This window comes from Neopelma chrysocephalum, unplaced genomic scaffold, assembly GCF_003984885.1.
Source record: "Neopelma chrysocephalum unplaced genomic scaffold, ASM398488v2 Primary Assembly neopelma1_77, whole genome shotgun sequence".
Classification (NCBI taxonomy): domain Eukaryota; kingdom Metazoa; phylum Chordata; class Aves; order Passeriformes; family Pipridae; genus Neopelma; species Neopelma chrysocephalum.
In genome coordinates, this window is record NW_020897738.1 from 3,857,093 (window position 1) to 3,884,657 (window position 27,565).

The following is a 27,565-nucleotide window of genomic DNA, read 5'->3' on the forward strand; positions in this document are numbered from 1 at the left end:
GGAATAAGGAAAGTGAGTATCCTCCTCTACATTACGTTTCTCCTTAAAAGCAGCAGAAAAACAGTTCAGGAAATGTTGGAGAAGGGCATCTGGGACACATCTAGGACAGTAAATATCTAGAAATATGCAGCTTGCTGGCAATGATGCACCGGTATTTTCCTGCATAAATATTGAACTGCTTTCCTGAAAAGAAGCCAAATATTGTGGCAGTGTCCTTGCCCTGTGCTGATGGAGAAATGATTCCACCTGAAATGAATAAATTAGGTTAGGTGTGCTTCCTATGCTCAGATTTGCTCTTCTGCTCAACTTCTGTATCCAGCCTGTTTGATCCAATACTTTTTTCTCTCTGTCCTACTATATTGTGGCTCAGCAGAGATTTTAGAAGCAGGTTGAGTAATGCATGGAAAGGTTTTGTTAGGATGAAATTAACTCTTCTCAAGTTGATGGGAAAGTGTAATGCTGTCAGAAAAACAATTGGTTTGAGAAATAATTCACTCCACTTCCTACTCTGTGTCCTAAATAATGGTGAATTTCTTCACCAAAAGGGTTATCAAGCACTGGCACAGGCTGCCCAAGGGAGAGGTGGAGTCACCATTCCTGAAGGGATTTAAAAGATGTGTAGATGTGGCACCTGGGGACATGGGTTAGTGGGGGTCTTGACAGTCCTGGCTTAATTGGTGGACTCGATGAGGCTTTTCAACCTGAATGATTCCATGAACGATTTCACTAAAATGACTCTACAAGGTAACTTTTTCAACCCTGTCTTAAAAACTCCAGCACTTCGTACGGTGGATGCACGGCACGTGTATCGAGTGCCCTCCTCAGCACATCAGGAAAGATGAAGTTATCATTTTCAGCTTCTACAGTGACATCTCCCAGAGCCCCCTGATGATTGAACAGGCTGTTCTCATCACTCAGAATGTCCACAAAGTCCTGGCTTCTCTCGGCAAGTATTTGAACCAATGGAACAGGTACGAACTGCTGTGGAAATCAGACAAAGGCACAATCCTGGAGAGGTTGGCTGCAGAAAAGCCTGCTTGTGTCACCTTTGATGAACAGTTGCAGTTCTATATGAAGGTAGCTCAGGAAGTGACTCAACAGCCCTTGATTAAAGATGAACAATTTATCAGGCTTCAGCTGGCTCCTTTAGCCTTCACAGTGCAGGAGAATGCTAAAGACTGGATGCTTTCACTTGGGAAGTTGCTTAATGAGACAGCAAGAGAGGAGCTTGTCACGCTGAGGGATGAGATTCAGGTAAGTGTTTTCAGTTTGATTTTTTTGTTATCTTTATCACATAGACTGAAAATGAATCTGCATGTTATTTGCTTGTATTTTGTGTTTGACTCATTATTATAATTCTGCCTAATTGCTTTGTCAGTGTTGATTCTGGAAATTATCTTTACTTTTTACAGAGATTATCAGAGAATATTAATAGACCTCTTGATACCCTGGACGATTTCAGAGTTGTCCTTAGCACGTTTGTAGAGATCAGAGGCATGTCCTTCGAGGTGGAGCTGAACTATTTGGACATCTTGGAGAGATACCGAACTCTTGCATTGTACAATATTCCAGTAAGTGCATGTCTCATCAAACAGCTCAGATTTGAGCTAAGGGCACAAATGCCTCGCATGTGAATGAATAAATGTTTTCATTTTAAGACATTTGACAGACTTACAGTATCTAAGGGATGTCTGGAGATTGTCGAGTCTCCCCTTCTCAAATCAGCATGTCCGCTTTAAAATGGACATATGACGCGTGTTTAAATCTGATTTAGGTCACTTCAGTACTGGTTTTGTGTTTTGCAAATTTATAAAGTCACATACTTTCCTGTGGCTCCTTATTTCTTGTTTGTTCTAGGTAGCTAAAGAAGAGCAGGAGAAGGCCGACAAGATTAGGGAAGAGTGGGAGACTCTTGTCCTGGAAGCAGCACAACTCAATCGCAACATGGATCGTAAAGGAGGTGCAAAAGAAACATTCACAAAGGTAATCCCTGTAATTAATACTGAAAAATAGATTCCACAGAAATGGAAAGGAACACAATTTAAACACTGTTCTCTTCAGGTTACGCAAGAACAAATTAAGGACTACAGCAAAGAGACAGAAGATTTCTTTCAGAAACTCATTACTGAGGGGCCTGGTTCTGTTGGGGATGATCTTGATAAAGGTAAATGGATTGATGTGTGTGAAGTGATGTCTTGAAAATATTAGTCTTTGGATAATTCAGATTTTATGTAAAGCAAGAATATTGTGCTTTCCTTATTAACATCGAAACTCCTCAACCAGGAATGTGAATGTTTTTAATCCTAGAACTTCTTCAGACTGCATGCAAATGCTGTCTTATTTATTTCCCATGAATCCAGGGATTATTTATCTGGAAAAATTCCTCTTCTTTCCCAGGATTGGAACTCATGGCCAAGTTTGATAAAGAATTGGAGAGACTGGAAAAAAAGCAACGGGAACTGAGCAGTGCTGAGAAACTTTTAGACTTACCAGGAACAGTGTACCCCGACTTGATGAAAGCACAGAATGATGCAAAAGGTCTAAGGCAGGTCTATGAGATTTATGCATCACAAAAAGTGAGTATCACACTATGTCTGCATGGACACACAGAAAGGGGGGAGAGAGGAAGAGGCTGCACTATCCTCTGATTACTGTCCACTCTGTTCAAAGCCTGTGCATGAAATAAGCTGTGCCCTGTAATTGGCCATCACTGTGAAATAATTTGAATGATATTAGTGCAGCACTAACAGTGTCTCCACAGAACCAAACACATTCTCTTATCAGATAGAAACAGACTTCTCTCTGCCCCTAATAATTATTGGATGGCACTTCTTTACTGCATGAGTCTCCTGATCGTTTCAGTGGGACTACTTTTGGATATAGTATGTGTATGGGTGACAATGGGTATCTCAGGCTTTAACTAGTTTTTAAGAAGTTTTATTTTTCCAAAATTAAAATGCCCTGTAAAGTGTGCTTTTAAGGATGCTTTTCCTGTTCTCCATATTATGAATCTGTCTTGGACACGAGCCTGTCTCTTCCTCTGTTTGTACAATATTAACACAATTACATCTGCATCCTGATTGTCATCTCTAGATCCTGCTGTGGTGAAAAGATTGGTTTTTGGGGGGGGGTCAAAATATGACTTTTTTCCTTCCCAGGCAGCTAAAGAGGAATGGTCTCAGACACTCTGGATAAACCTGAATGTCCAAGTTCTCCAGGACGGAATCGACGGATTTCTCAAAGCCCTCCGCAAGCTGCCCAGGGCAGTGCGCAGCATGGCCGTGGCCGTGCAGTTGGAAACCAAAATGAAGGCATTTCGAGACTCCATTCCTTTGCTGCTTGACTTGAAAAATGAAGCTTTAAGAGAAAGGTTTGCTTTGATTTATTGAAAACCAATATTTTATGCGTTTCGTTAGCACTTTTAATTTCCATTACTGGGGTCATGCCATGTCCTGGAGTTTGGAACTTTACTTTCTGCTTAATGAACTTGTATGATAGCATCCAAGTGACTGCAATGACTGGGATACTTTATGTGTTCAAAGTAGTAGTTCTTGTTTAAACAATAGAGTGCTAAACATGGTTTCATTACTATATGTTAAATTACAGGGTTTTTTTTTGCTGTATCTGGTGGTTGGTGCAATTGATGTGTCAATTTAAAACAGGCATTGGCAAGATCTTATGGAGAGAACAGGAACAAAGTTTGAAATGAAAACAGAAACATTCACTTTGGAGAACATGTTTGCTATGGAACTTCACAAACATAAAGGTATTATCAGTGACATTGTTGGAACTGCTGTTAAAGAACTCAGCATTGAGAAGGTAATGTATTAAATTATAAAATCATAATAAAATTAGGCAAGGATGATAACAGTCTGAGTTTTATTTGAGATTTTTAAGTTGTCATGACAGCAAGTTTGGCCATCTTCAGGTAGCTGCCATGATGGAACTGATGGCAACTGACATAAAAAACTCTGTTAAGAAGCTCCTGCATGGCTCAGAACCCCAGCAGTATTACCTTGGCAGCAGTATATTGGATTTCTCTTATTACAATAAGCAAGTTTGTCCTCTGGAAAAGGATCTGAAGAGGGATCCATTCTGTTGCCCTCATCATGTTTTGAAATAGACCCTTCTTTACAAACCAGAGTTAGAAAATCTCTGCAAAAATTTGGCTGAATTAATTGTTACATTTTTTTGCTTAAGATTATAGTTCTCCAGTTTTGGAAGATTAAAAGATGCATCATTTATGCTCACATGCAGGGAATGAAGGAAATAATAGATACATGGGAACAGATGAAATTCAATGTACAAGAATACATCAAAGGCACTGAGAAGCGAGGCTTTATTCTGGGACCCTCAGAGGAAATTTTAGAGATTCTTGATGACAACAATGTCAGCCTTCAGAGTATTTTGGGCAGTCGATTTGTGGGTCCCTTCCTTTCAACTGCTCGCCAGTGGGAAAAATCTCTGTCATTGATTAGTGAAGTAACTGAGGTAGGAGGAAAGTGCTGGACTAAATAATTAATTTTTATTATTTATAATAAGAATTTTCTGTTGTATTTTTATTTCTCTGATGATAACATTGATTCTTAGATCTGGCTAGCGGTTCAGAGAAAATGGATGTATCTGGAGAGCATCTTTGTTGGTGGAGATATCAGATCACAGCTTCCAGAGGAAGTCAAAATATTTGACAGAGTAGACAAAATGTTTAAAGAGGCAAGTAATTGACTTGTGATCAGCATAATTATTTAGTGCATTTTGGTTCCCATTCCATGGTTATCTGTGGTCTTCTGTGTCATGTGTAATACTGAGAATGGTATAATTAATTGAATATGAGATTGGGGAACCCAGAAATTTATGTTTTACTTCACATCTGTCATAATCAGAAGACGTCTTTTGATTTAGCTAAGGCGGGCAGAGGTGTGATCCTTGGCTGGCAGCATGGGGTAGGCAGAGTCTCCTTTTCCTTTCATTGGATACATCTTTTTACCTTTACCTTGATAATAAGAGGCTTAGATGTGTTTCTAGAGATCGAGGACCTACATACATGCTCAAAAGGCTTTCCTGGTTCGTGCCACTGTTCCCACACTGAACACATACTCCCAGTATGAACATGGCTTACTTTTCTGTTTCCCATCTGCAAAACTGGGAGAGTGCTGTGAATCTGAAATACAATGTTTGATCATACCTTGAAGTACCACTGTGTGCAGTCAGGTATGTGCTTATGCTGGCATGGCTTGGGATGTAGGCTTGTCTTGCTTACACTTGTTTTTACAGTTGTGTCTCCATAAACACACTACCCCCGTGTTTTCATCCAGCACTGCAGCAACAGAAACCATGTTTTAAAACCTTTGATTCACTTCTGTAAGAACCTGCACTACTTGTGCTGCTTGTGTGCTTTGTCACTATTTAAATATAATTTAGTATAATCTATTGCTGTTCAGTATTTTCTAAACTTCATTTTCTCCCTCTGTAGATAATGGATGAAACTGTGAAAGACCCGACAATAAAAACATGCTGTGAGGTCCCAAATCGTCTGTCAGACCTCCATCATATAAATAATGTGCTGGAGAAATGTCAGAAGAGCTTGAATGATTATTTGGATGCCAAGAGAAATGCTTTCCCAAGATTTTTCTTTATATCTGATGATGAGTTGCTGAGTATCCTTGGCAGCAGTAACCCACTGTGTGTCCAGGAACACATGATAAAGGTGCAATGTCTGGCTTTCCACAGTGCCTTGTGATTTTAGGTGCTTTAAGAAGTTTAGCAGACTATACTGTACATGCTCCTAAGGGTGCACTAATATTTTTTGCACACAAAAAGCATCCTGGCAGCATCTTGAGTCAAATCTGATGGATATTCTCTCCTGGCCAGTAGCAGTTACAGTAGAGGATCATGGGTGGAGGAACATTCAAAATACATCAGAATGATCTACCATTAAAGAACCTTCCTGTAGCTCCTCATAGATCTTTAGTTTCTAGAAAAAAAAAAGTCAATGTTATTTGGGCCTGATTATCTTGATTACAGTTGGGATGCTGGGCTATATGTCAACATTTGTATTTGATTACTTAGGAGCCAGATCCATTTTTCCTTGGAGTCCATGGACTTTTCTTTCAAGATGAAATGGGGGCTGGATACACTTACACCCTGGAAGCTATGGTTCTAAAATTCCAGTGAATTTCTTTGCTGGTGCCTTTCAGATGTTCGATAATGTGGCTGCCCTGAGGTTCCAGGATGGTGAGGAAGGTGAGAAGATTGCAACAGCCATGATCTCAGCCGAGAAGGAGGTGATGGAGTTCCGACAGGCTGTCCCTGCCGTGGGCAGGGTGGAGAACTGGATGACAGCAGTGCTGGAAGAAATGAGAAGGACCAACAGGCGCCTCACCAAGGAAGCCATTTTTCGCTACTGTGAGGACAGAAGCAGGTGACACAACCAGTGGCAAGGATAACACAAACTCCTGATGTGTTATTATGAACCTGTAGCGATATAGAAAAATTAAGACTCAGTTTTTAAATTCATACACAATTTAGCCTCTATTTCTGTTCGTGGAGGGATATGAATATGTGCATATGCACTATTTTAACTAACCAGGAAAAATGTGTTACCTCTCATATCTAATTTCCTAAATCTTGAGGTTTTATTTTTAGTGTTGTGTGCTCAGTATGTTTTTCTCACGATGAATTCCAGTTGGCAATTGTACATATGGAATAGGCAGCTTTTCTATCAGAGTGTTTCCTAGGCTTTTGAAATCCCACAGCATACCTTGATAGAATTCTGTACATCTCTGAAAAGTTTGGGTCATGTGGTAGTTGTTGCAGAAACAGGAAAATAGGAGGAACTTTTTGTTTGTTTGTTTGTTTGTTTGGTTTTGGTTTTGTTTTTAGTTTCCTGATCAGTTCCTTAAGATAAACAGTAACTCAGCCTCCCTCACTGTATGTGTTTTCCATAGAGTTGATTGGATGCTACTCTTCCAAGGCATGATGGTGCTGGCTGCTAATCAAGTGTGGTGGACTTGGGAGGTAGAGGATGTCTTTCGGAAAGTGAAGAAGGGAGAAAAACAGGCAATGAAACTTTATGCCAAAAAAATGCATCAGCAGATCGACGACCTGGTGACCCGGATCACGATGCCTTTGAGCAAGAACGACAGGAAGAAATACAACACTGTCCTCATCATCGACGTTCACGCCAGAGACATCGTCGATATATTCGTGAGGGACAGGTAAACCTACTGCTGAGCCCAACCTGCTGAGCAAATGCCAAGTGCAGAAATGGTATTTCCGTGCTTTAACTCTGTGTTGTGTAGCATCCTGCAGGCTCAGGAGTTTGAGTGGGAGAGCCAGCTGCGCTTTTACTGGGAGCGGGAGCCGGACGAGCTGACGGTGCGACAATGCACCGGCACCTTCTCCTACGGCTACGAGTACATGGGGCTGAACGGGCGGCTCGTCATCACCCCCCTCACCGACCGCATTTACCTCACGCTCACTCAGGTACACACGTGCAGTCACGTCAGCTTTGCTAGCAAGCCTGGGAAGTAAGATACCCCCAAGAATTCCCAAGTGGAAGGATCGTAGGAAAATTTATTTCCGGAGTTGAGAACGCTTGACTTAGAGCATTACTCTTAATGATGTTTCAAATGCCAGGCCTGAGGAAAGACACACCCCCTGTTCTTCTCAGGGCTTTTATCATCCCTGGCCCCCTGCTCTGTGGGGTCTTTAAGATGTCTGCAGGACTTATCTTTTTGTCATAACAGGGAGCGTTTCTCTGGAATGCGGGAGGAGAAAATTTGTAAAACTGTCTTTGGGAAAGATGCCTTCTCTAAGCAGAAAAGTCTTCCTAAGCGAAACAAGCTTTGATCTCCTCACCATAAATCTTCCAGAAGGGTCTTCTACCCTTACAAAGCCCTTGCTGTAGTTCTACACAATCACATCATTGTTCTATTGCCTCCTCCTGCCATCTCCCAGATGCCAGTGTGAACACTGATATACTTGAAATCAGTTGTGATATCATTCCCTCATTGCCTCAAGGATAATGTAGAATGCATTCACAGATTAAGCTGAAAGTTTTGCTGCCAACCAAATCTAAATTTAATCCAAGCTTTGCTTTGTATTTTGGTCTATCTCCAAAGGCTCTATCAATGTTTTTGGGAGGAGCACCAGCAGGGCCAGCAGGTACAGGGAAAACAGAAACAACCAAGGATCTGGCCAAAGCACTGGGCTTGCTGTGTGTAGTGACAAACTGTGGAGAAGGCATGGACTTCAAAGTAAGAGTTAAAGATCTGTGTTCTCTGATAAAATGCCACTTTCTGCTCTTTTTCAGTGCCCAGGATAAGGACATACTCTGAACTGCTACATAAGTACCTCCCTTAGAGATACAATGTTGTTTGATAATGAAATTTAGCAAAAAATGTCTATTTTGAAAAAATTCCTGGAGAATTTCAGGTGCTTTCAATCAAGGGAGCAATGACTATATGATTTGTGTTAAAGCTCATGATGAGCATTCTGCACTTGGCAAGTAATTTTATTGCAACACATTATGAGAGATTGCCTGCTCCTGCATATATAAATTTGCAGAGGTTTTGCCCAGTAATTAAGATTTTTAACATACTTAAAAGTTTTTTTGATGCTGAATGTTTTTATATATTCGTTGCTGAGAGGTTTTTCTTGTTGTTCCTTTTAGGCAGTTGGTAAAATTTTCTCTGGTCTTGCCCAGTGTGGAGCTTGGGGATGCTTTGATGAATTCAATCGTATCGATGCTTCCGTGCTTTCAGTCATTTCCTCTCAGATTCAGACTATTCGAAATGCTCTGATGAATAAGTTGAAAACATTTCAGGTAAACATTAAAAAAGAAGAGTAATTGTGAAGGCTGAGCTTGGGTTTGAGGCCAGCATCCAGGGTTAGACCCCTTCATTGGATCAAAGGGCTGCTGCTTCTCTAATTTGTCTGTGCTGAACATTTCAAACTGCAGAGTATCTACTCTCAGTTTGAAAGATGTTAAATCCTTGCTGATTTCCTTTGCTTGGTTCTTCCTTTGTGAAGTGAGATAAAAGTGATCCTAATAGGATAATAGTAAATGGGATAATAGCATAGTAGTAATTATGAAGAGGAGTAACCTAACTTGATGTGGATTGTAGGCTCTATTTGCTGATGTTTATTGGAATTCAAAACCCTCAGACAGAAAATTTGATTGAGGCTTGTGAAATGTCCTAAAGTTTAGATCCAAGATTCACTCATCCCACTGTTTGTGTCTGGGTGACTGTGAAAAGCTAAATATTTTAACACTTTGTCCTAAGTGGGTGCCCCAGTATTGCTGTTTTTATCTTTGAGCCAATAGTACTGTTTGTTTCAGTTCCTAATTCACATTGTTCTAATGTTTTCTTTAGTTTGAAGGACAGGAAATTACACTTGACAGTCGGATTGGCATTTTTATTACAATGAATCCTGGCTATGCAGGTCGGACTGAGCTCCCTGAGTCTGTGAAAGCTTTGTTCAGGCCTGTGGTTGTTATTGTACCAGATCTTCAGCAGATCTGTGAGATAATGCTCTTTTCTGAAGGGTTCCTTATGGCAAAGGTAAGAAAATTTTATTGCTGCCCATACCTGTGTACACACACACGTTTCATGACCAATGTTTGGTTGCAACTTACACATTTGTGATTGTCTAACTTAAATCTCAAACAGGTCCTTGCCAAAAAGATGACAGTGCTTTACAAGCTGGCAAAGGAACAGCTTTCTAAACAACATCACTATGATTTTGGACTGCGGGCCCTTAAGTCAGTGTTGGTGATGGCTGGAGAGCTGAAAAGAGGATCAGCAGACCTCAGTGAGGTAGATTTGCTGCTTAGTTACCCTGGGCAGGTCATATTTTTCAATAGGAAGGGGAGGTGTTTTACCCATCTGGTGTAGTTTGTCTGCTTTGGAAATAGGAGCATTGGTGTTACTTGTCTTATTATTTCACTTGGTTCTTACCGAGTTTCATCATGCTCTCTACCAGCAAGTTGCCATCAGACCTCAGGTCAAAGTAGGGAAATCTATGTAAAATGAGGTATTTTACTTCTTGTTGAGTCCAGGATGCAAATAGCCAGAGGAATGTCTGTGAATGAATAGCAAAAGCTGGTTTTTGAACAATGAGTGCTCCAGCTCAGGGAAGCTGTGATGTGGGCCACTCCAGCCATTTGGCATTTGGTTAATATGGTACAAAAAGACACTGTGTTATTCTTAGCTATTGATCTGCTTAACCCTTGTAAAATAACCTTTGTTGTTCCCACTAGTAACTGATGCCAAGAAAACATTCCCAAAACTATGCTGAAATAATCAGGCACTAGTTTTTAAAGATGTTTGAAGTACCTAATTTTGGATAATTGGTTAGCTGTTTGGTAAACATTGATTTTGCTATGTTTTACCTAGGAAGTTGTACTAATGAGAGCTCTACGAGATATGAATCTTCCTAAATTTGTGTTTGAAGACGTACCTCTCTTCCTTGGCTTAATCTCTGACCTGTTTCCTGGCCTGGATTGCCCTCGAGTTCGCTACCCTGACTTTAATGATGCTGTAGAACATGTGCTGCAAGAACGGGGTTATGTTGTTTTACCAGTCCAGGTATAAAAAATGTTAATTGCTTGAGTTTTTGTTGTAAACATTAGGCTGGAGGTGCATTGTTGCACTGTGGAGTGGCTCCAGGAAAGCTGATCTGATACAGGCCAGCTGCTAATCTTGTCCACAGAAGAGTTCTGACAGTAGTCTCCTGAATCAATATTTATTTTCCAGGTGGATAAAGTAGTTCAGATGTATGAGACAATGTTAACCCGGCACACAACAATGGTGGTTGGACCTACTGGAGGTGGCAAGTCAGTTGTCATTAATTCTTTGTGCCGGGCCCAAAACAAGTGAGTATAGAATTTGATACGTGGAAATCGGGCTGTAAAATGGCACAGACTGTATTGCTCAGCCCTGTCTAGTCATGACAGGGTCAACAGCTGCCCAGAGTATTTGCTTGGAGATGGTATTGTGTGATTTTACTGTGCTTTTCTTGCTGTATCTTTAGGCTGGGATTATTGACAAAGCTTTATATATTGAACCCTAAAGCTATGAGTGTGATTGAGCTGTATGGGATCCTGGACCCCGTCACACGAGACTGGACAGATGGAGTCCTGTCAAACATTTTTCGGGATATCAACAGGCCTACTGACAAGAAAGAGCGAAGGTGGGCGGCTAGAAATCATTGTGATGCTTTTTTAGATGCTGAGATTTACATAAATCAAAAATAAATACTTGATACTGCACTGTTTAAAACAGAAATTCTAAATAAACAGGAAATGTCCAGGGGTCTTTGTGTCTCCCCTGAGTTTCTAGCCTCAGTGAAATGGTGCAATTTTAAGAAATGAGTGGTAGGCTTCCAAACAGCTGGGCTGACACTCACATCATTGATGACACTTCTGAATTCTGAAATATTAATAAAATCAGAGATCAGACAGTGCCCCATGGCTCTTGTACACAGGTACATTCTCTTTGATGGAGATGTGGATGCTCTCTGGGTGGAAAACATGAATTCTGTCATGGATGACAACAAGTTACTGACTCTGGCAAATGGGGAGCGGATCAGACTTCAGTCACACTGTGCTTTGTTGTTTGAGGTAAGAAATGACTGGACCATTTAATACATGGGAAGGGTTAGAGACAGATGGGGTTTCAAAGCCTGAAAAGCAGTTACTGTGGCTGTTCTTTGCTTAAATGTGTGAATATCTTGTGTGATTATTTTATAGGTTGGTGACTTACAGTATGCATCTCCTGCCACTGTGTCCCGCTGTGGAATGGTCTTTGTAGATCCTAAAAATTTGAGATATGAGCCCTATTGGCAGAAATGGGTCCAAGGAAGAGAAAATGAGGTGGGAATTTCTGCACTTGTTCAGCAAGTATTTGTGTTAAAAACTGAATTTCAGATAGTTAAAGACAGTCTGATTTTCTGACAACAGATCTAATCACTAGACCTGCAGCAGAGGGCTAAAAAGAATTCCCATCTTTTCTGAATTCTGGTTGTTTCTGAGCAGTGAAGAACGAAGAGTTAACAGTGAGATTGCTTAGCTCCTTGTTTCTTACATTTAGTTTAAAAACTCAAGTCCGCAGGGAGCTGAAGTAAGACAACTTACTTGCTGTCACCTGGTGAATGCTGATCTTCACCTGCTGAAAACGCAGTCCTTACAACAGCATCACATTTCTTCATGTACCCTGTCTTTGGTAGAAGTGATTCCTTCAAGAACAATCATACCTGGTCAGCCAGGTACTGATGGGAAGTGCTGCTGTCAAAAATTTGCTTTCCAGGTTTCTATGTGTTGAATTCTTGTCCTTTTTGTTCCTCAGCAAGAGAGATTTGACTTGAATCGTCTCTTTCAAAAGTACGTGCCCTACCTTATTGACATGATTGTGGAGGGAATTGTGGATGGCAAACAGGGGCAAAGGCTGAAGACCATTGTTCCTCAAACAGATTTAAACATGGTAAGAAACAGAGAATAAAGGCTGAACATGTTTAACTAAAAAGAAAATGGAATGATGGAGAAAGTATAATCTTCCCAAAGAAAGCACAGGAGTAGAATCTGTGCTGAAATGTGAGTTGATGAGCACCAAGAGACACAAAGCCAATCAGCTCCTAACAGTGCTCTTCTACTGTCCTTAATACATACAACAGTAGATTCACCTGTAAGGACAAAAAATCAGCAAACAAACAACTGAAAACATATGATGGGTTTTCATTTTTCACACATCTAACTGACAATTTTGTTTACAGTTTTGTCTTTTTTCCAACAGGTTGTGCAGTTGACTGTGATGCTGGAAGTCCTAGTGGTACAGTCTGACAATCCTGATGTTCTGGAGAGTTTTTTTTTGGAAGCTTTGTATTGCTCCTTAGGTGCTACTCTTCTTGATGCTGGGAGAATTAAATTTGATGAAAATGTTAAACGTATTTCCTGCATGTCCACTGTTAAGGATGACAACACCCTGGCTAAGGCAGGGGAGCTGCCAGGTAGCATCTTGTCATAATTTAATCCGAATCCCACTGATTATATTAGGAAAGTGTTAGTTTCCATGGAGGTAGATCACTGCTCTTCCTTCCAGCTGGCTGATTCTGGCTGCGAAATCTGCTCTTTGAGGGACTATCACTGAAAACCACCTAGAGATATTGATGCTGGATGACTCTCAGCTACTGGTCTGTCCTCACAGAACAGTACTTTTCTATGCCAAGCTGAAGAGATAAACAGTGAAAGGAAAAGTAAAATGTGGAAAAAAAGCCACTGGAAGGTGCTTATAAAGCAACAGTATGACCCAGGTGCTGGACTAGGAGAATTTTGGTTGATGTCTTAGTGGGTTAATGACAAGCAAACAGAACAAAGCGTTGCCCAGCTTAGTCCAGATTCTTACACTTCATTTTCATCTCATTCAGATTGTTTTCTTGTGAGATATTTCAGTGTCCTAGAAAAACTGCAATTGCTTAATGATTTGCAGGTAAAACTTTGTATGACTTTCATTTTGATGGATCTGAAAAAAAGTGGGTACCTTGGATGCAGCTTGTTCCTGAATATATTCATAACCCTGAAGTGAAATTTCTTGACATTCTAGGTGAGTGTAAGATAAAATACAGTGATGATCTGCCTTTAATTTATAATGTGTCACCACTGAGTGCATGGAACTTAACATGAGATATCTTCTTTCTCTACTGAAGATCATCTACTCAGGTTCAGTTTCTTGTGAAGGAACACATCCATTTTTTTAATGTTCTTGTCATAGTAGTTTACCAGTAATAGAGTTGATAATAGAGTGTAATAAAGGAATGAGGAAAGGATGAAAGCTTGTTTCAGTTAATAAGGCTTATTAGGAGCCAACAGTGCCTTTTACAAGCCAGAATAGCAGATGATTCACAGTTTGCTGTACCAGAAATTCTAGGAAAAACATCAGCTCAGTGGTTCAGATACTCAGTAGATAAAAATTATGTTCTTAGGGCCATTATTGGTTGTTACTTCAAGCATTGCATAATGGTGACAGGTGCTTTTCATAGTTCAGGACAAATTAAGGTCTGTTACTTTACAGTAATACTCCAGCAAGCACAGGTTAACTTCACTGACACAAGATAATTCTGTGATCTCTGAATTTGCTCCTAATGCCAGGCTATTCACATGGAAAAAAATTCATCTCTGTAGAGTTCTGGGAAAATGCTTATGATCCAAATAAATCCAGATTATATCCTTGAAAGAGGGATTAAATGGATCTTAACCAAACCGTGACCCTTCTATATGGATGATAACTTCTTTTTTAATATATCTATAGAAGAAAAGATCCCAATGATAAAAGCTGAAAAGAGTTGGTTAAGCAGTTAAAATTTTCTTTCAACACGGTGAGTTGATAATTCAGATTATGTCTTTGTGCAACTGCACATTAATACTTTGAGAGTGTGATCCAGCATTAATCTATAAATATAAATCCCTGGCTGTACTGCATTTTAATTTAACCAGGGATCGTATCCCTGCTCTTTTCCAGTGCCCACAGTGGACACAACTCGCACGTCTTGGTTACTGGAACAGATGGTGAAGATAAAACGCCCAGTTGTCCTTGTAGGTGAATCGGGCACATCCAAGACAGCAACTACACAGAACTTCCTGACCAATCTGGACAAAGACCTCAATGTATGTAGGAGGCATTTTGCCTCGTTTGTAAAGCTGCATTTTCATTCCTTGTCCTTGTGTTAAATCTGCATTGTGAAGGCTGAGTCTGTGGGCAGCAATAGTGACATGAGTAATGTGACTGCAAGCTTCAGATCCAAAGTGTGGGAATGATTTGAGAATCCTTCAGGATCAGAGGTGTTTTGTCCTGTTCTACCATGTACAAATTCAATTTTATAAAGTAAAAATATATTATCAAAGTACTAAGAATGGAGTTACTTTTCTTTGTCATCTGTAATTCAAGTGAATAATGGACCAGAGAAACATTTCCTGTACACCTGACAGTTTAATATAGAGAATATTTTTGAATGCTCTAGTGAAAAAACAAAGAACAGGTAAAAATCCATTCTTATCCATGTCCTCCCTTTGCAGCTGGTGCTGGTAATTAACTTCTCTTCTCGTACAACATCCATGGACATTCAGAGAAACCTGGAGACAAATGTAGAAAAACGAACTAAGGACACTTTTGGCCCTCCCATGGGAAAACGTCTCCTGGTGTTCATGGATGATATGAATATGCCAAAGGTAAGCTGCCAATAGTTTGAAAGGTAGTATAGAAACATTTGGGGTGGCACTGGTGTGGTCCCTTCATGCACAAATCCAGTGAATCCCGAGTCAAAGGGATTCATGGTAAATGTGTCACTGGATCCCAGCTCAGGGTCATCAGAAGAGTTGGGGTTGTGTGCCAGAGGGGTTGTTTCTGTCTGTTACAATATTTGTCCTATATGTAAGAGAGATCCTGTTGGGTCATCTTTTTGTGCCATTAAAATCATGTTTCTGTGGCCTGATATTGGCTGCAGGTCCCTTTCTCTTTATAAATGGGGCAAAGAGTGTGTGTGCATTTAGTTTATCTCGGAGAAGAGGTGCTTTTCTCATAGGAGACTTTGGAATGAGTGTTCACAATCAGTGGTAGAGCTTTACGAAGTGTCACTTAGTCCTTGTAACGTTCTCCTGAGTATGGAGCAAAGTATTTCCACATTTTTAGCAGGAACTGGGATGCTGATGTCCTGTGCTCTAAATACCTTGACTCTTGTATCCCTAAGGTGGATGAGTATGGCACCCAGCAGCCCATTGCCCTGCTGAAGCTGCTGCTGGAAAAGGGTTTCTTGTACGACCGTGGGAAGGAGATGAACTGTAAATTCCTTCGAGACCTGGGATTTATTGCTGCCATGGGCAAGGCTGGAGGAGGTCGGAATGAAGTGGACCCTCGGTTCATCTCACTCTTCAGTGTTTTTAACATACCTTTTCCTTCTGAACATTCACTGAAGTCAATCTACTCCTCCATCCTGAAAGGCCACACTGCGGTAATTTCACTGCTTTTAAAGGATTGCTCAACAGGTTGATTAGTTTTAAATAGACATTTATTTCTATGTTGTTGCAAGACCTGAAATTTTCTGTTATCAAGTTTTTTTATTACTAGAACCTCATGTGAACCTTTCCCTTCCTCTTCTCTTTCTCAATGGGTTTATACTGTTAAAATGAGTTCTTGAGTAATATGTAAACATTCAAGTCAGCAGATAATTTATAAACCTGGTGCTTTTCATAGGTTGAAACCCGTGAATGATTTGGTTATAGTTCCTGTGAGCACAAACACAAAGATCAGCAAACTCTTTCCTGAATGAGTGTGAAAAATTTGATGTAATGCAGTAAACTGCATTACTAGCAAGGAACCTGCAACATCAGATGATAAAAGAGCAGTTTAATTTTTCTGCTGTGGAAATGCAGTGGAAATTCCAGTCATTGAGTTTGATGTTATCTTGAGCACTCAGCAAGCTCCAGGGTGAAGATGGAGCCTGCCTAAAACATTTAAACTGCAGAATGTTCATCCTACAGGGAATTTCTGAGTGTATTTGAAATATTCCAAGCAGGTTTAAAAGCTGGAAAGCAGACTGTGTTTAATAGCATTGAGTTCTCTCTGGGCAGTCTCATGAAAACACCTCTTCTTTCTCATGTTTGCAGACATTTACTGAGGCAATATCAGCCATCTCTGACAAGATCACTCTGTGTACTTTGGAGCTTTATAAAATGATTATTAGTGACCTACCCCCGACTCCTTCCAAATTCCATTACATTTTTAACCTGCGGGATCTTTCCAGAGTCTACAATGGACTTGTTCTTACAAATTCAGAGAGGTAAGAATAGAAAAATTGGCTTCAGTGGTCCTACACTTATTTATTTGGGTGAATCTGGGTGAAGGTGAGGTATTTTGGTACATGAAATCAGTCCCATTTGGTTACTTTTCATTACACCTGTGCCACAGTGAGAATTAGAACATCCTAAATTGTGATCTTACTCTTGGTGACAAACACTGATGCATTAGTCTTTCTCAAATAAGATATCTAGAGGTAAAATTGCAAGCAAATTATGAAAAGAACAAAATCAAAAGAGCAAAAAAAAGGAGTAAGAAGGTCAGTCTAGTATTTGCTCATTGTTATTAACCATATGGCCTTAGGAATCATGTCAGCTCATTTGTGCACTGTGATATTTTGATGTTAATTCAGGTTTCAAAGAGTGACCCAGATGGTGAGAGTTTGGAGAAATGAGTGCCTGAGGGTTTTCCATGACAGGCTGATTAATGAAGAAGACAAAACATTGGTGAGTAATTTCTTTCAGTTTTTAGTAGTCAGTCACTATTACTTTGGCAATTAATTTGCAGCAGCAACATTACCAACTGTTGGACTCACGTCTTGCAGTCCAACTGCAAACTTGTCTGATCAGTATATTGCTCATTAATTTAAAACATGACCCATGGAGGTTTTTTTCTAAAATAAAGTGACTATGGCAGACTAAGAAATCAGATAAGGAATGGAAAGTATCAGTTGGTTTACCTGTCCAGGAAAACTGGTTGGCAGCAGTAAAAGTGCCAAAGTGTGAGAGCAGTGCAGGAGAAAACTCAGGAAATCAAGTCAGTATTTTCCTTCAGGAAGGATTATATCAGAATATGACTGTACAGTCAAGTAGGAAAAAGGATAAGAACTGAGTTCCTAAACAGTGGACTCAGTTTTGGCTGTTATGCAAACTGGAAAATTATATATATATGTTTCAAATTATATCTTAAAACACAAAAGAGAATTATGCCAGTTTTATACCCTGAGTATTAGGAGAGAAATTGGTGTGAAGACTACTTATGTATAAGCAACTTGCTTTGCTTTGGAAGTTGCTTAGATGAAAAGAGGTAGATTAAGATGGCTTCAGATTTTCCTGCTTAAAACTTTCTTCTCTAACATACAAAGATACATCTCCAGCTCAATTTTCACAATTCAGAATATTCATGCAGACTTAGAAGCTTTGTGAGAAATCCTGCTGGTGAGACATCTACTAGTGCTGAGAAAGAAAGTTTATTAATATACTGTTTACACCAATATATGAGAAGGTGTTTTTTTTTTTTACAGGCTTATCCTTTTCTGTTTTAACGTTCTAAAGTCCATTGCCTTGATTGGTTCTTGAACTACCTATTAGATCCTTTTAGATCATACATAGAACACAAAAGAGGGCTGTAGTCTTTGAATCTTCCAGTGACAGACTCATTTCATATCCTTCAAGGTACAAGGTCATATAAAAAGCTTGGTGGAAGAGCATTTTGCAGATGAACTGGAACATGCCATGAGGGATCCGGTTCTTTTTGGGGATTTCAGAACAGCACTGAATGAAGCTGAACCTCGTGTTTATGAAGATATCCAAGACTATGATGTAGCAAAAGCTCTCTTTCAGGTAGTGCATCAGCTTGGAACTGTGCCTGAGGAATGGGCAGGAGCCTGCCTCAAACCATAGGAAATCTGTTCCCTTCCTGTGTGCACATGGAATTCCATGTGCATCGATATCCACTTGGGGTCTGCAGTAATGAAAGCTGAGGATCAGCTACAGTGAGCAGTGTTTTCCAATGGTTTATTGGAAAGGAATAATGCTGCTGAGTGGGTTGTTATTTTACTAATGTTACTAATTGTTTCATGGATCTCCTGGTAACATTCTGTTCACCTTTCTCTGAAGGAGATTTTGGATGACTACAATGAATTCAATATTAAGATGAGTCTGGTTCTTTTTGATGATGCTTTGGAGCACTTGATCCGTATCCATCGCATCATCCGCATGGACCGAGGGCATGCCCTGCTCATCGGAGTGGGAGGCTCAGGGAAGCAATCCCTAACAAGACTGGCTGCCTACACAGCTGGATGTGAGGTAGGTGACCCTGTGTCCCTGCAGTGAAAAATGACAAGGAAAAGAATATTGTGATGGGAGTTAAATTGGGAGTGGGGATAATCAGTCAGTCAAGATAAGATCAGACTGGCAGCTCTTCCCTGTGGAGAGAAACCCAGGGTGAGGTGATTGCCTGGAGGTCCAAGATGATGACTGTGGGTGATCTGGGTTTGGCACTGGGGCCAGAAAACAAGGATGGGTTTGCCAATGAACAACTAACAGTCCCTAACTACTGCTGTTGATACTTCAGTGTATTCCAGCAGCTGGTTGGGGAACCTTGTTGTGATTGATACTGTATTATATCAGACAGGAAGTGTTCGTCTCAGAGGTGTTTTCAGTTTCTTACGAAGGCTTGGAAGGGAAGAACAAAAAAGGAGGATGAACACAAAGCAATTTTGAAAACTCAAGCCTGCAGGGTTGTACAAATGTCATTTTTAAAAATAATGTAGTGCGTAATTTTGTTGATACTTACACATTTGCTGATGATAGGGGCCAAACCAACCCCCTTGATTAATCATGAGTTACCATAATGTCTTGAGTCCATCTGTGTCTTCTCAGTATGTGTTTTCATCCTTAGATATTTGAGATCGTCTTGGTTCGAGGATATGGAGAAAATAATTTCCGAGAGGATTTAAAAAATCTGTACCAGAAGCTGGGTATTAAGGACACGCCAGTGGTGTTCTTGTTTACAGATGGCCACGTGGCAGAGGAGAGTTTCCTGGAACTCATCAACAACATGTTGACTTCAGGTGCCACTGGCAGCCTCAGTTACTCCTGATCTGTGTCTGCTTGTGACTCATAATCTCAACTGTGCCCTTGACAGAGCTATTTCTGGTGCTCCCTGTGTCCTCTGCTGCTTTGGTACTACCTGAAATGGTCTTGGCCTCAATAATGGCTTTCTGGCACCTTCTTACAGTCATTTCTGTGTGTTTGGGAAGGCTGTGGGGTTCATTCATGCTACAGGAGTCTCAGATTTCTTCCAAGGCTGAGGTGTAACTTCAGCTGCATTTGGCCACAAACCCACCTTTTGGCCAATTGGCTTTTGAGTAGCATTCACCTGAACTGCAGCAACTGCTTATATTTATATTTATATATATGTCCTAAAGTGTAGTTCAGTATCTTTTAGTGTATGGAGCAGCTGAAAATAAGCAGCACCTTGCTCTATGTGACCACCCTCTCTGTAAAAGTTCCTACCCAATCTAATTTGAAAACAGATGTGTTAAATCTTATCCCTTTTCTTGTTCTAGTTTTCCCTGTTCCTGGTCTGTCATAGGTAACTTAGGAGAGAATGGAAATGTGAACTGATAGTTTGTAGACACTAATGAAGATTTTCTTTCAGAGTTAAAAACACTTTATGCTCTTGTGAAATTTTCTATAAGTTGCTGAAACCCAAACAAAAATACATTAATTATTCCTCTAACTCCCTTGGATCATTCTAATTACAGCCTTTCTATTTTCCCTGGGGTCTGTGGGGAGGAGGAGAAGCATAGAGAAATTAATTGGTTCATTCAGAACTACTCAGAGTCATTTTTGCAGAACTAGGATTGAAATTTGACTCTGGTTTCTCATCTGCCCTGTCCCCAGCCATATGGTTTCCTCTTCCTGGTTGTTCTCACTAACGTTCTTCTGTCCTTATGTTACAGGAATGGTGCCAGCCCTTTTTGCAGATGATGAAAAAGATGCCATCCTAAGTCAGATTGGTGAGGAAGCTGCTAAAGCTGGAGTGCACACAGCTAAAGAGAGTGTCTGGCAATATTTTGTAAGCAAATGTGCAAGCAACCTTCACATCGTCCTGGGAATGTCCCCAGTTGGGGACGATCTGAGAACGTGGTGCAGAAATTTCCCAGGTATCAATTGCACTGTTTAGTCCCTTCCCTGTGAAATACAGATTTACAGGCAACAGAAAATCTCCAGTGGACACTGAGAGATGTCTGGCAGCTGAAGCCAAGCAGAGCAGGGCTCATGACTGAGGATTTGAAGTGTATGATTTTTTTTCCAGTTAATTACAACATATAAGGGAGCATTATTGATTAACATTTATCAGATCAGTTCATTTTCCAGCTGAACAGCTGGAAATCAATTGGTCATCCTCATTGAACTGGAATTACACAGCCTATGTCTGCAGCCTCTCTTCTCTGGTTTGCACAAGAATGTGTGGTGTTAAATCATTATGAAACCAGGAGGATGGTAAGAGAAACAGTTTTGTATCCAAAACCACCTGGGCCTGGCAGATGTTGCCCTTCAGCAGGTGACTGAAAGGAGTCCTGGGACTCCTGGAAGAGACACTGGAAAGATGCATATGAGTGGGAATGCCAGCCCAGGCACTAAAATATCTTGTTGCAGCTCTTGACTGTAGACTGGAAGAGCCTAAAAAGAATGGAACTATGGGATTGGCAGGACAGAGCGGCAGAGCTCGTTGTTTACTGTCAAAATGGAAGTATTAACTTTGTGGTAAATTCTGTTGCTAAGCAGGAGGCAAATAAGACAGATTTGCAGATTCTTGATGCAAATAAAGTTAATGAGTGGACTGCCTGTCAGATTAGGGGCTAGTTTTACCAAGGAATTTTGGAGATAACACTATCCTTTTATTTTAAGGTCTTGTCAACAACACTGGTATTGACTGGTTCTTGCCCTGGCCTGCCCAGGCCTTGTTTGCAGTTGCACAGTCCATTGTGGGTATGTAAGATGTCAGTATTTGAACCCCTTGGTACAGTCTAAGAAATAAATTCTTTACTTTGCAGTTATTGTACAATTCACAATTTGTTACCCTTGTTACCCTGAGTCTAAATGGGTGATGCAAAAACCCCATCCAGAAATGTCACTGGATGGTAGTTTCTTAATCAAATAGGTTTTTAACATTGCTAAAGTTCAAACTCCCAGCTCTGCAGACAATGTGAGCTGCCTCTAGGAGGTTCCCTTCTGACTCTACCTTGATTTTGCTTTTTGCCCCAGAAAGCAGATTTGGTTCTGTGCCTGTCTTAGATGTACATGAGAAGGATGGCAATTGGTGTACTCTGAAAAAAACACACAGCTTTGAAATGTTTTATTTCTTCTGCCCAATTTTAGGAAAGAACCCACGTATCCCACCAGAGAGCTCCAAGTCAGTGATTGAGCACATGGTCATGGTGCATGAATCTGTAGGGGATTTCAGCAAGAGATTTCTGGAGAAACTGAGACGTATCAATCATGTCACACCAAAGAATTACCTTGATTTTATCAGTACTTACACAAAATTGCTGGAGGAGAAAAATGAGTTCATTTTAGGTAAGGCTGTGTAGATGTTTTCTGCTTTTTAATAAGTGATTTAAATATTTTAAAAAGAAGGAAAACTGCTGGTGAGAATCCCACATATTACCCACAATATGGAAAAATCCTATTAGCAGCACTGTCTGAAATGCTGTGCTGGCATCTGATTTGGACACTCAGCCATATGCTGACCACATGTAAATGTTCAGGCCCTGTCAAACAATGGGCTCTCCCCAAATCCTTTTAGGCATGAACCTGAGCCAGAATCTCCAAACCAGACATTACTCTGCTTGGGGAAGAGTCTGATTAAATCTGGTACCTGCTCAGCCTCAGTCAAGGTTTGACATTCTTCCTCAAGCAGCAATTCTTATTCAGACTTCAGTGGCATTGAAATATGTGAAGAGGATAAAACATGAGCAGTGTAATATGGAAAGCAAGTTGTGGCACAGGGCCACTGTGTGTCAGCTCAAGTGACATTAACATCAGCTTGGAGGGGAGGCTTAGGAAAGGAAAAATCTCAGTGCAGCTCTAAGCACGTTTCCCCTTTGTGAGATTGTCTGTTACTGTGTGATAGGACATGATCCATAAATCATTTCTCTCTTTTTTCCTACCCAGCACAATGTAAGCGACTGGATGGGGGCTTAGTTAAGCTGAAGGAAGCTGCTGTACAGCTGGCTGAGCTGAACCAGAAACTTGCTGAGCAAAAGATTGTGCTAACAGAAAAAACAGCTGCCTGTGAGGCTTTGTTACGAGAGATTGCAACAAACACAGAAGCAGGTGGGTGCTTTACAGCTGCTGAAGGCTAAGGTGAGGAAACTGTGAACATAGGCAAGCTGGCAACACAAAGACTCTGAGTTGATGGGAATTTCTGACTTTCAGCAAAGAGTAAATCTATATTAGTTTATGAGTATATGTTCTGTATACAAATTTGAATAATTCATTTATGGTCCTGCCTTTTCAATTCCTAGCTGGGGTGAAGAAAAAACTGGCTGAAGAAAAAGCTGTAGAGATACAGGAGCAGAATAAGGTTATTGCTGTGGAGAAGGCAGAGGCTGAAGAAGCTTTGGATCAAATCAAGCCTATTTTAGAAGCTGCCAAAATGGAGGTTGAGAAGCTTGACAAGGCTGAAGTTACTGAACTCAGGTGACTCATTTGCATGTACAGTAGCACAAACTCTTGGAAATTCACTGAGAGACCCTTGTTTGCCTCACCTTTCTTACTTACCTGTGAAGGTCAGGACATCAGTTGTGTGGGTGCAGAGGACATAACAGAATCCTCCAGTTCCTTGCCCAGGACTTCACCTTAAGCCAGTTCTTCCAGGCCTTTGTTTGCTGTCTTCCCCATATTTCTCTGCCCTGTGTCTAGTGCCCTGCACTAGAACCTGATGTGGGTTTTGCCTGAACAGTGACTGTCCAAACCCATTCATTCCTCCTCTGTTTTTTTTCTGTGTCTACAGGAACACATACCAGTTATTTTTCAGGGTTGCTTTCATAGCATGAAAATGTTTTCCCTGCTGAATTAACTTCTCCTTATGTTTTTATGATGCATCTTGTATTTGGGGATCGATGTAAAGGCACATCCAGTCCTTGGCTCTCCCTGAAGTAGCTGTCCCCAAAATAGCAATGGCTCTCCCTTCCCTGCCACAGTTTTTTGGTTTCCTTTCTTTTATGATCTCTGGATTCTCCCAGTGGGAAGCTGCTTCACTGCCCTGTGGAGGAATATCGTGGCTCAGGGTTCTAGGACTTCCACTGTTGAAATCCTTTAGTATTTCATGGATCAGATTGTCTGAATACAAGAATTTTGAGCTTTTAGGTAGTTAATAATTTCTTGTCTGAGCTGGGTTATCTTTTTCACTGTGTGTGGCATGTCTTATGTACCAGCTCTTGTACTGCAGTGCCTCTCTAACAGGTAATTCTCCTGTCTGGCATCATGTGCTTTGTCTCCTCCTTTTTCTCTTCCACTGTCTCCTTCTGTTTTCTAGATCCTTTGCAACACCCCCCAAGCAGGTGCAGGTTGTCCTGGATTGTATTCTTATCATGAGAGGTTACAAGGAGCTGAACTGGAAGAACGCCAAGGCAATGATGGCTGACACAAATTTCCTGCGACAGCTGTTGACGACGGATTTTAGGGCAATTCCCTGGAGCAATGTTAAGTCTATGAGAGGTGAATTCCTGATCTGTATACTTGGAATTAACATAGGATCTTGTTAATGTGATTTTTTAGCCACGTCAGCAGCAATCCTTCCAATGTAGTTTAGGAGGGTGGGATTCACTTTGTGCTAAGGGACAGCACTGCCCATGATGCTGCAGGTGTTGCACTGTTTGGATGACTTGATTTTTCAGAGTTCAAAGACCTTCTACTTGTGTTCCATCCAGTTTAAACCTTACCCAGGGTCTTACAGGCTCTGGTTTAAAGCAGGCAAGGATAGCTGAGTAGACCTGCTGTCTCCTTTCAGCTGCTTAGTAGAATTATGGCCTCATCCATGTGCTGGCAATTAAAATGTGATGTTACAGAGTGGAAAGAGCAGCTATATCTAAAGTTTATGGACCAAACTTTGCACATGCTCTTAAAGGTGTAATCCAGAGCACTTCCATTAAAAGGGGAATTTGGGTCTTGGAGCAAAATTGCTCCTGACTGCTGCAGAGAAGACAAACCATGAACCTCTGACATAATGAACAACTCCTGAAAACACTCTCTTTATGGAGAAAGAACTTGAGAAATCACTGGGAATATTGTGCTTGTATTGTTACAGCCCAGTAGGTTCATCTTAAAGTCAGAGTCTCTTTAATATTCTGACAAAGGTTTCATATTGTCTGTCACAGCATTGGCTGATATTGCTGGCGGGGAAAGCTATTTCTTTGAGGATTTCTCACTGTAATTCAACTCAGTTGCAATATTTTTGTGTTTGCCAATTTAGCTCTGTTAAGGAATCTTAATACTACCTTTGCTGAAATGGAAGTTATTAGCAGAGCAGGACTGGGAATGTTGAAGTTTGCTGAAGCAGTGGTGACCTACTGTGATGTAGTGAAAAATGTCAAGCCCAAGGAAGAAAAGGTAAAATGTGTTGGATTCAAGCTCAGGGGAGGCTGATGAAAAAGATAATACTTGACTTGTTAGACTGCCCACTTCTCCTCTTGAAGTGCTTAAAAGGAGGTGTTTAGGAGAGCTATTGCAGATGGAGTGAGGCAGGTAGTTGGTCATAAATGGCTGTGTTGTGTCATGATGTTGGGATGTGGGTTGCCATCCATGCCAGGGCTTGAAGGAGGAGGGAGGAACATGTTCAGTTGGAATTCTATAATCTAACATGTTTAGAAAAACACAGTTGATAGCTGTCTACTGAAACCAGACTTCAAAACACATAGCATTTGTACAGAGCAGAGTTCAGTAGAACACAAAATCCAGGTTCCTTAAGCACAGACTTTTTGATTAACTTTCTTTAGGGTGACTGAAATTTAGCTGTATCACCAAAGGAAATCTAATGTCCAACAGGTGACACTGGGAAACTTTTGTCGAGAAAAGGTTATTATACAGAGCTGACTACTGAGAAAGTATATTCACCAGATGATGTGTCTGACTATTTTTGGGGCCATAATATTGTTGTTAAGCAGACAAACCTCCTATTTTTTCAGGGGATGAGAGTCCTGTGGACACTTTGAAATAGATGAAATAGCCAAAAGAAATCTGAAAACTTAAGACTCCTCTCCAAAACCCTTCTTTCCTCTGACACTCATGTTTCCTTCAAAATGTAATGTAGGTGGCAAGGCTAGAACGGAACTATCTGTTAAGTAAGCAGGAACTGGAAAGGATACAGGCAGAGTTGCTTGCTCTCCAGGCTGAGCTTAAAGCTTTGGATGACAAATATCAACAGGCCATAAAAGAAAACCAGAAGTTACAAGAAGAAGCAGAGATTATGCAGAGAAGATTAGAGGCTGCTGACAAACTCATCGCTGGCTTGAAATCTGAGAACGAGAGGTAAGTCTGGATTCAAAGAGGGACATTTTTGACATCAGAGGGGGTCATGTGTCAGGGATAAAATCTATCAAGCAGAGACATTTTTGGAAATGTCACTTCCTATGGTGTTTATTGATGAGGGGAGCTGTTATCCATTCTAAGCTAATATCCATTAGCTCTTGAAAAATAACTCACATTAGGAGGAAGAGGGTTCAGATCAACTCAGTGTCTCTGGCCATCATAATAGTGAGAGAAGAACTGATTCTAAATTTGGGGGTCTGTCTCAACCTATATCTAAAGTAGCAGCAGCTGGAAATTCTGCACATAAACCCCATCTCTCTGGTACAGACTGACCCAAGATTCCCTTCTAATTCTACCAGGTGGACAGAGGAATTCAAGGAATTAGAAATACGAAAGGTGAAGTTGCTTGGAGACTGTCTACTTGCTGCTGCCTTTCTGAGCTATGAGGGAGCGTTCAGCTGGGACTTTCGCCATGAAATGATGTACAAGGTGTGGCACGAGGATATCTTCTCCCGAGAAATTCCATGCAGTGAATCCTTTAAGTTGGAAAGCCTCCTGACTAATGAGGTGGAGGTCAGCAGGTACGTCCAGTCAAGAAACCCAGTGAGCACTGAATGTGAGATGATAATGTGGGAGCCTGGAGCTGAGTCTGGAGCACAGAACTGGCAGATTGTGGGTGGAGGTGCACAGCCATTCCAGAGAGAGAGAATCCTACTTTCATGTCAAGAGAAGGAGACAAATTATTCTCCCTCTGGTTAATGAAGGCCATTTGTTGTGACAAACCATTGTACTTTACACTCCAGGGACATTCACTAAACTCAGATGCATATAATATCATTTTTAGGAAATTTTTAAAGGAGTTATCTATAAAATGTGTTCCCATAACCCAATAGGTGTCTTTTCATTGACTTCAATGAATTTGGTATAAAACCCATGCCCAGATAGCCCATATATCAGCTACTGCAGAATTACTCACCAAAGGCTACAGTATTTTGGGTAGTGTAGTTCCAGACCACTCAGACAATGGGTCAGGCTGAGTTTTGACACTGTTCTCATAATCCCATACACTGTATGTTTCCTTGTGTGTCAAATGGTGTTCTCAATGAATTGCATAGTTCTACTGACAAATCAAATGTGCTGCTCTCCCATGGAGTTTTCATCCCAGCCTGGTCTTTGGTCCGTTCTGTTCCCAGATGGGTTTCCCAAGGATTGCCTCCAGATGAGCTCTCTATCCAGAATGGCATCCTGACAACATATGCAAGTCGCTTCCCACTCTGTATTGACCCACAACAACAGGCATTACATTGGATTAAGAAGAAAGAAGAAAAAAATGATCTGAAGGTAAAGATAAAAGATTGTTTTACCTTGTTACTGGTTGTTTTCAAAGCTGCATAAATCCCTGTCACCTTGAATGGGGAACCAATTATAGAATTATAGAATCATAGAATGGTTTGG

At 40.8% G+C, this 27,565-nt stretch overlaps 1 protein-coding gene across 1 annotated transcript in view; it reads left to right on the top strand.

Moving 5' to 3' along the window:
- Positions 1–27,565, top strand: part of DNAH10 (dynein axonemal heavy chain 10) — a 52,067-nt gene that overhangs the window by 12,479 nt on the left and 12,023 nt on the right. The window contains exons 19-61 of the mRNA XM_027689717.1: positions 778–1,254; positions 1,413–1,571; positions 1,858–1,983; positions 2,062–2,164; positions 2,398–2,576; positions 3,159–3,370; positions 3,663–3,819; positions 4,258–4,491; positions 4,591–4,713; positions 5,474–5,707; positions 6,198–6,421; positions 6,948–7,217; positions 7,302–7,485; positions 8,124–8,258; positions 8,675–8,827; positions 9,378–9,566; positions 9,675–9,821; positions 10,401–10,592; positions 10,761–10,879; positions 11,038–11,196; positions 11,491–11,626; positions 11,756–11,878; positions 12,351–12,485; positions 12,795–13,008; positions 13,488–13,601; positions 14,517–14,662; positions 15,071–15,223; positions 15,742–16,002; positions 16,658–16,830; positions 17,200–17,293; positions 18,242–18,409; positions 18,686–18,874; positions 19,470–19,641; positions 20,536–20,739; positions 21,488–21,568; positions 21,959–22,156; positions 22,754–22,915; positions 23,107–23,281; positions 24,120–24,301; positions 25,056–25,192; positions 25,893–26,110; positions 26,470–26,691; positions 27,304–27,451. Of these exons, the coding sequence (XP_027545518.1) occupies positions 778–1,254; positions 1,413–1,571; positions 1,858–1,983; positions 2,062–2,164; positions 2,398–2,576; positions 3,159–3,370; positions 3,663–3,819; positions 4,258–4,491; positions 4,591–4,713; positions 5,474–5,707; positions 6,198–6,421; positions 6,948–7,217; positions 7,302–7,485; positions 8,124–8,258; positions 8,675–8,827; positions 9,378–9,566; positions 9,675–9,821; positions 10,401–10,592; positions 10,761–10,879; positions 11,038–11,196; positions 11,491–11,626; positions 11,756–11,878; positions 12,351–12,485; positions 12,795–13,008; positions 13,488–13,601; positions 14,517–14,662; positions 15,071–15,223; positions 15,742–16,002; positions 16,658–16,830; positions 17,200–17,293; positions 18,242–18,409; positions 18,686–18,874; positions 19,470–19,641; positions 20,536–20,739; positions 21,488–21,568; positions 21,959–22,156; positions 22,754–22,915; positions 23,107–23,281; positions 24,120–24,301; positions 25,056–25,192; positions 25,893–26,110; positions 26,470–26,691; positions 27,304–27,451 (7,581 nt within the window). The remainder of the gene's footprint in view (positions 1–777; positions 1,255–1,412; positions 1,572–1,857; positions 1,984–2,061; positions 2,165–2,397; positions 2,577–3,158; positions 3,371–3,662; positions 3,820–4,257; positions 4,492–4,590; positions 4,714–5,473; positions 5,708–6,197; positions 6,422–6,947; positions 7,218–7,301; positions 7,486–8,123; positions 8,259–8,674; positions 8,828–9,377; positions 9,567–9,674; positions 9,822–10,400; positions 10,593–10,760; positions 10,880–11,037; positions 11,197–11,490; positions 11,627–11,755; positions 11,879–12,350; positions 12,486–12,794; positions 13,009–13,487; positions 13,602–14,516; positions 14,663–15,070; positions 15,224–15,741; positions 16,003–16,657; positions 16,831–17,199; positions 17,294–18,241; positions 18,410–18,685; positions 18,875–19,469; positions 19,642–20,535; positions 20,740–21,487; positions 21,569–21,958; positions 22,157–22,753; positions 22,916–23,106; positions 23,282–24,119; positions 24,302–25,055; positions 25,193–25,892; positions 26,111–26,469; positions 26,692–27,303; positions 27,452–27,565) is intronic.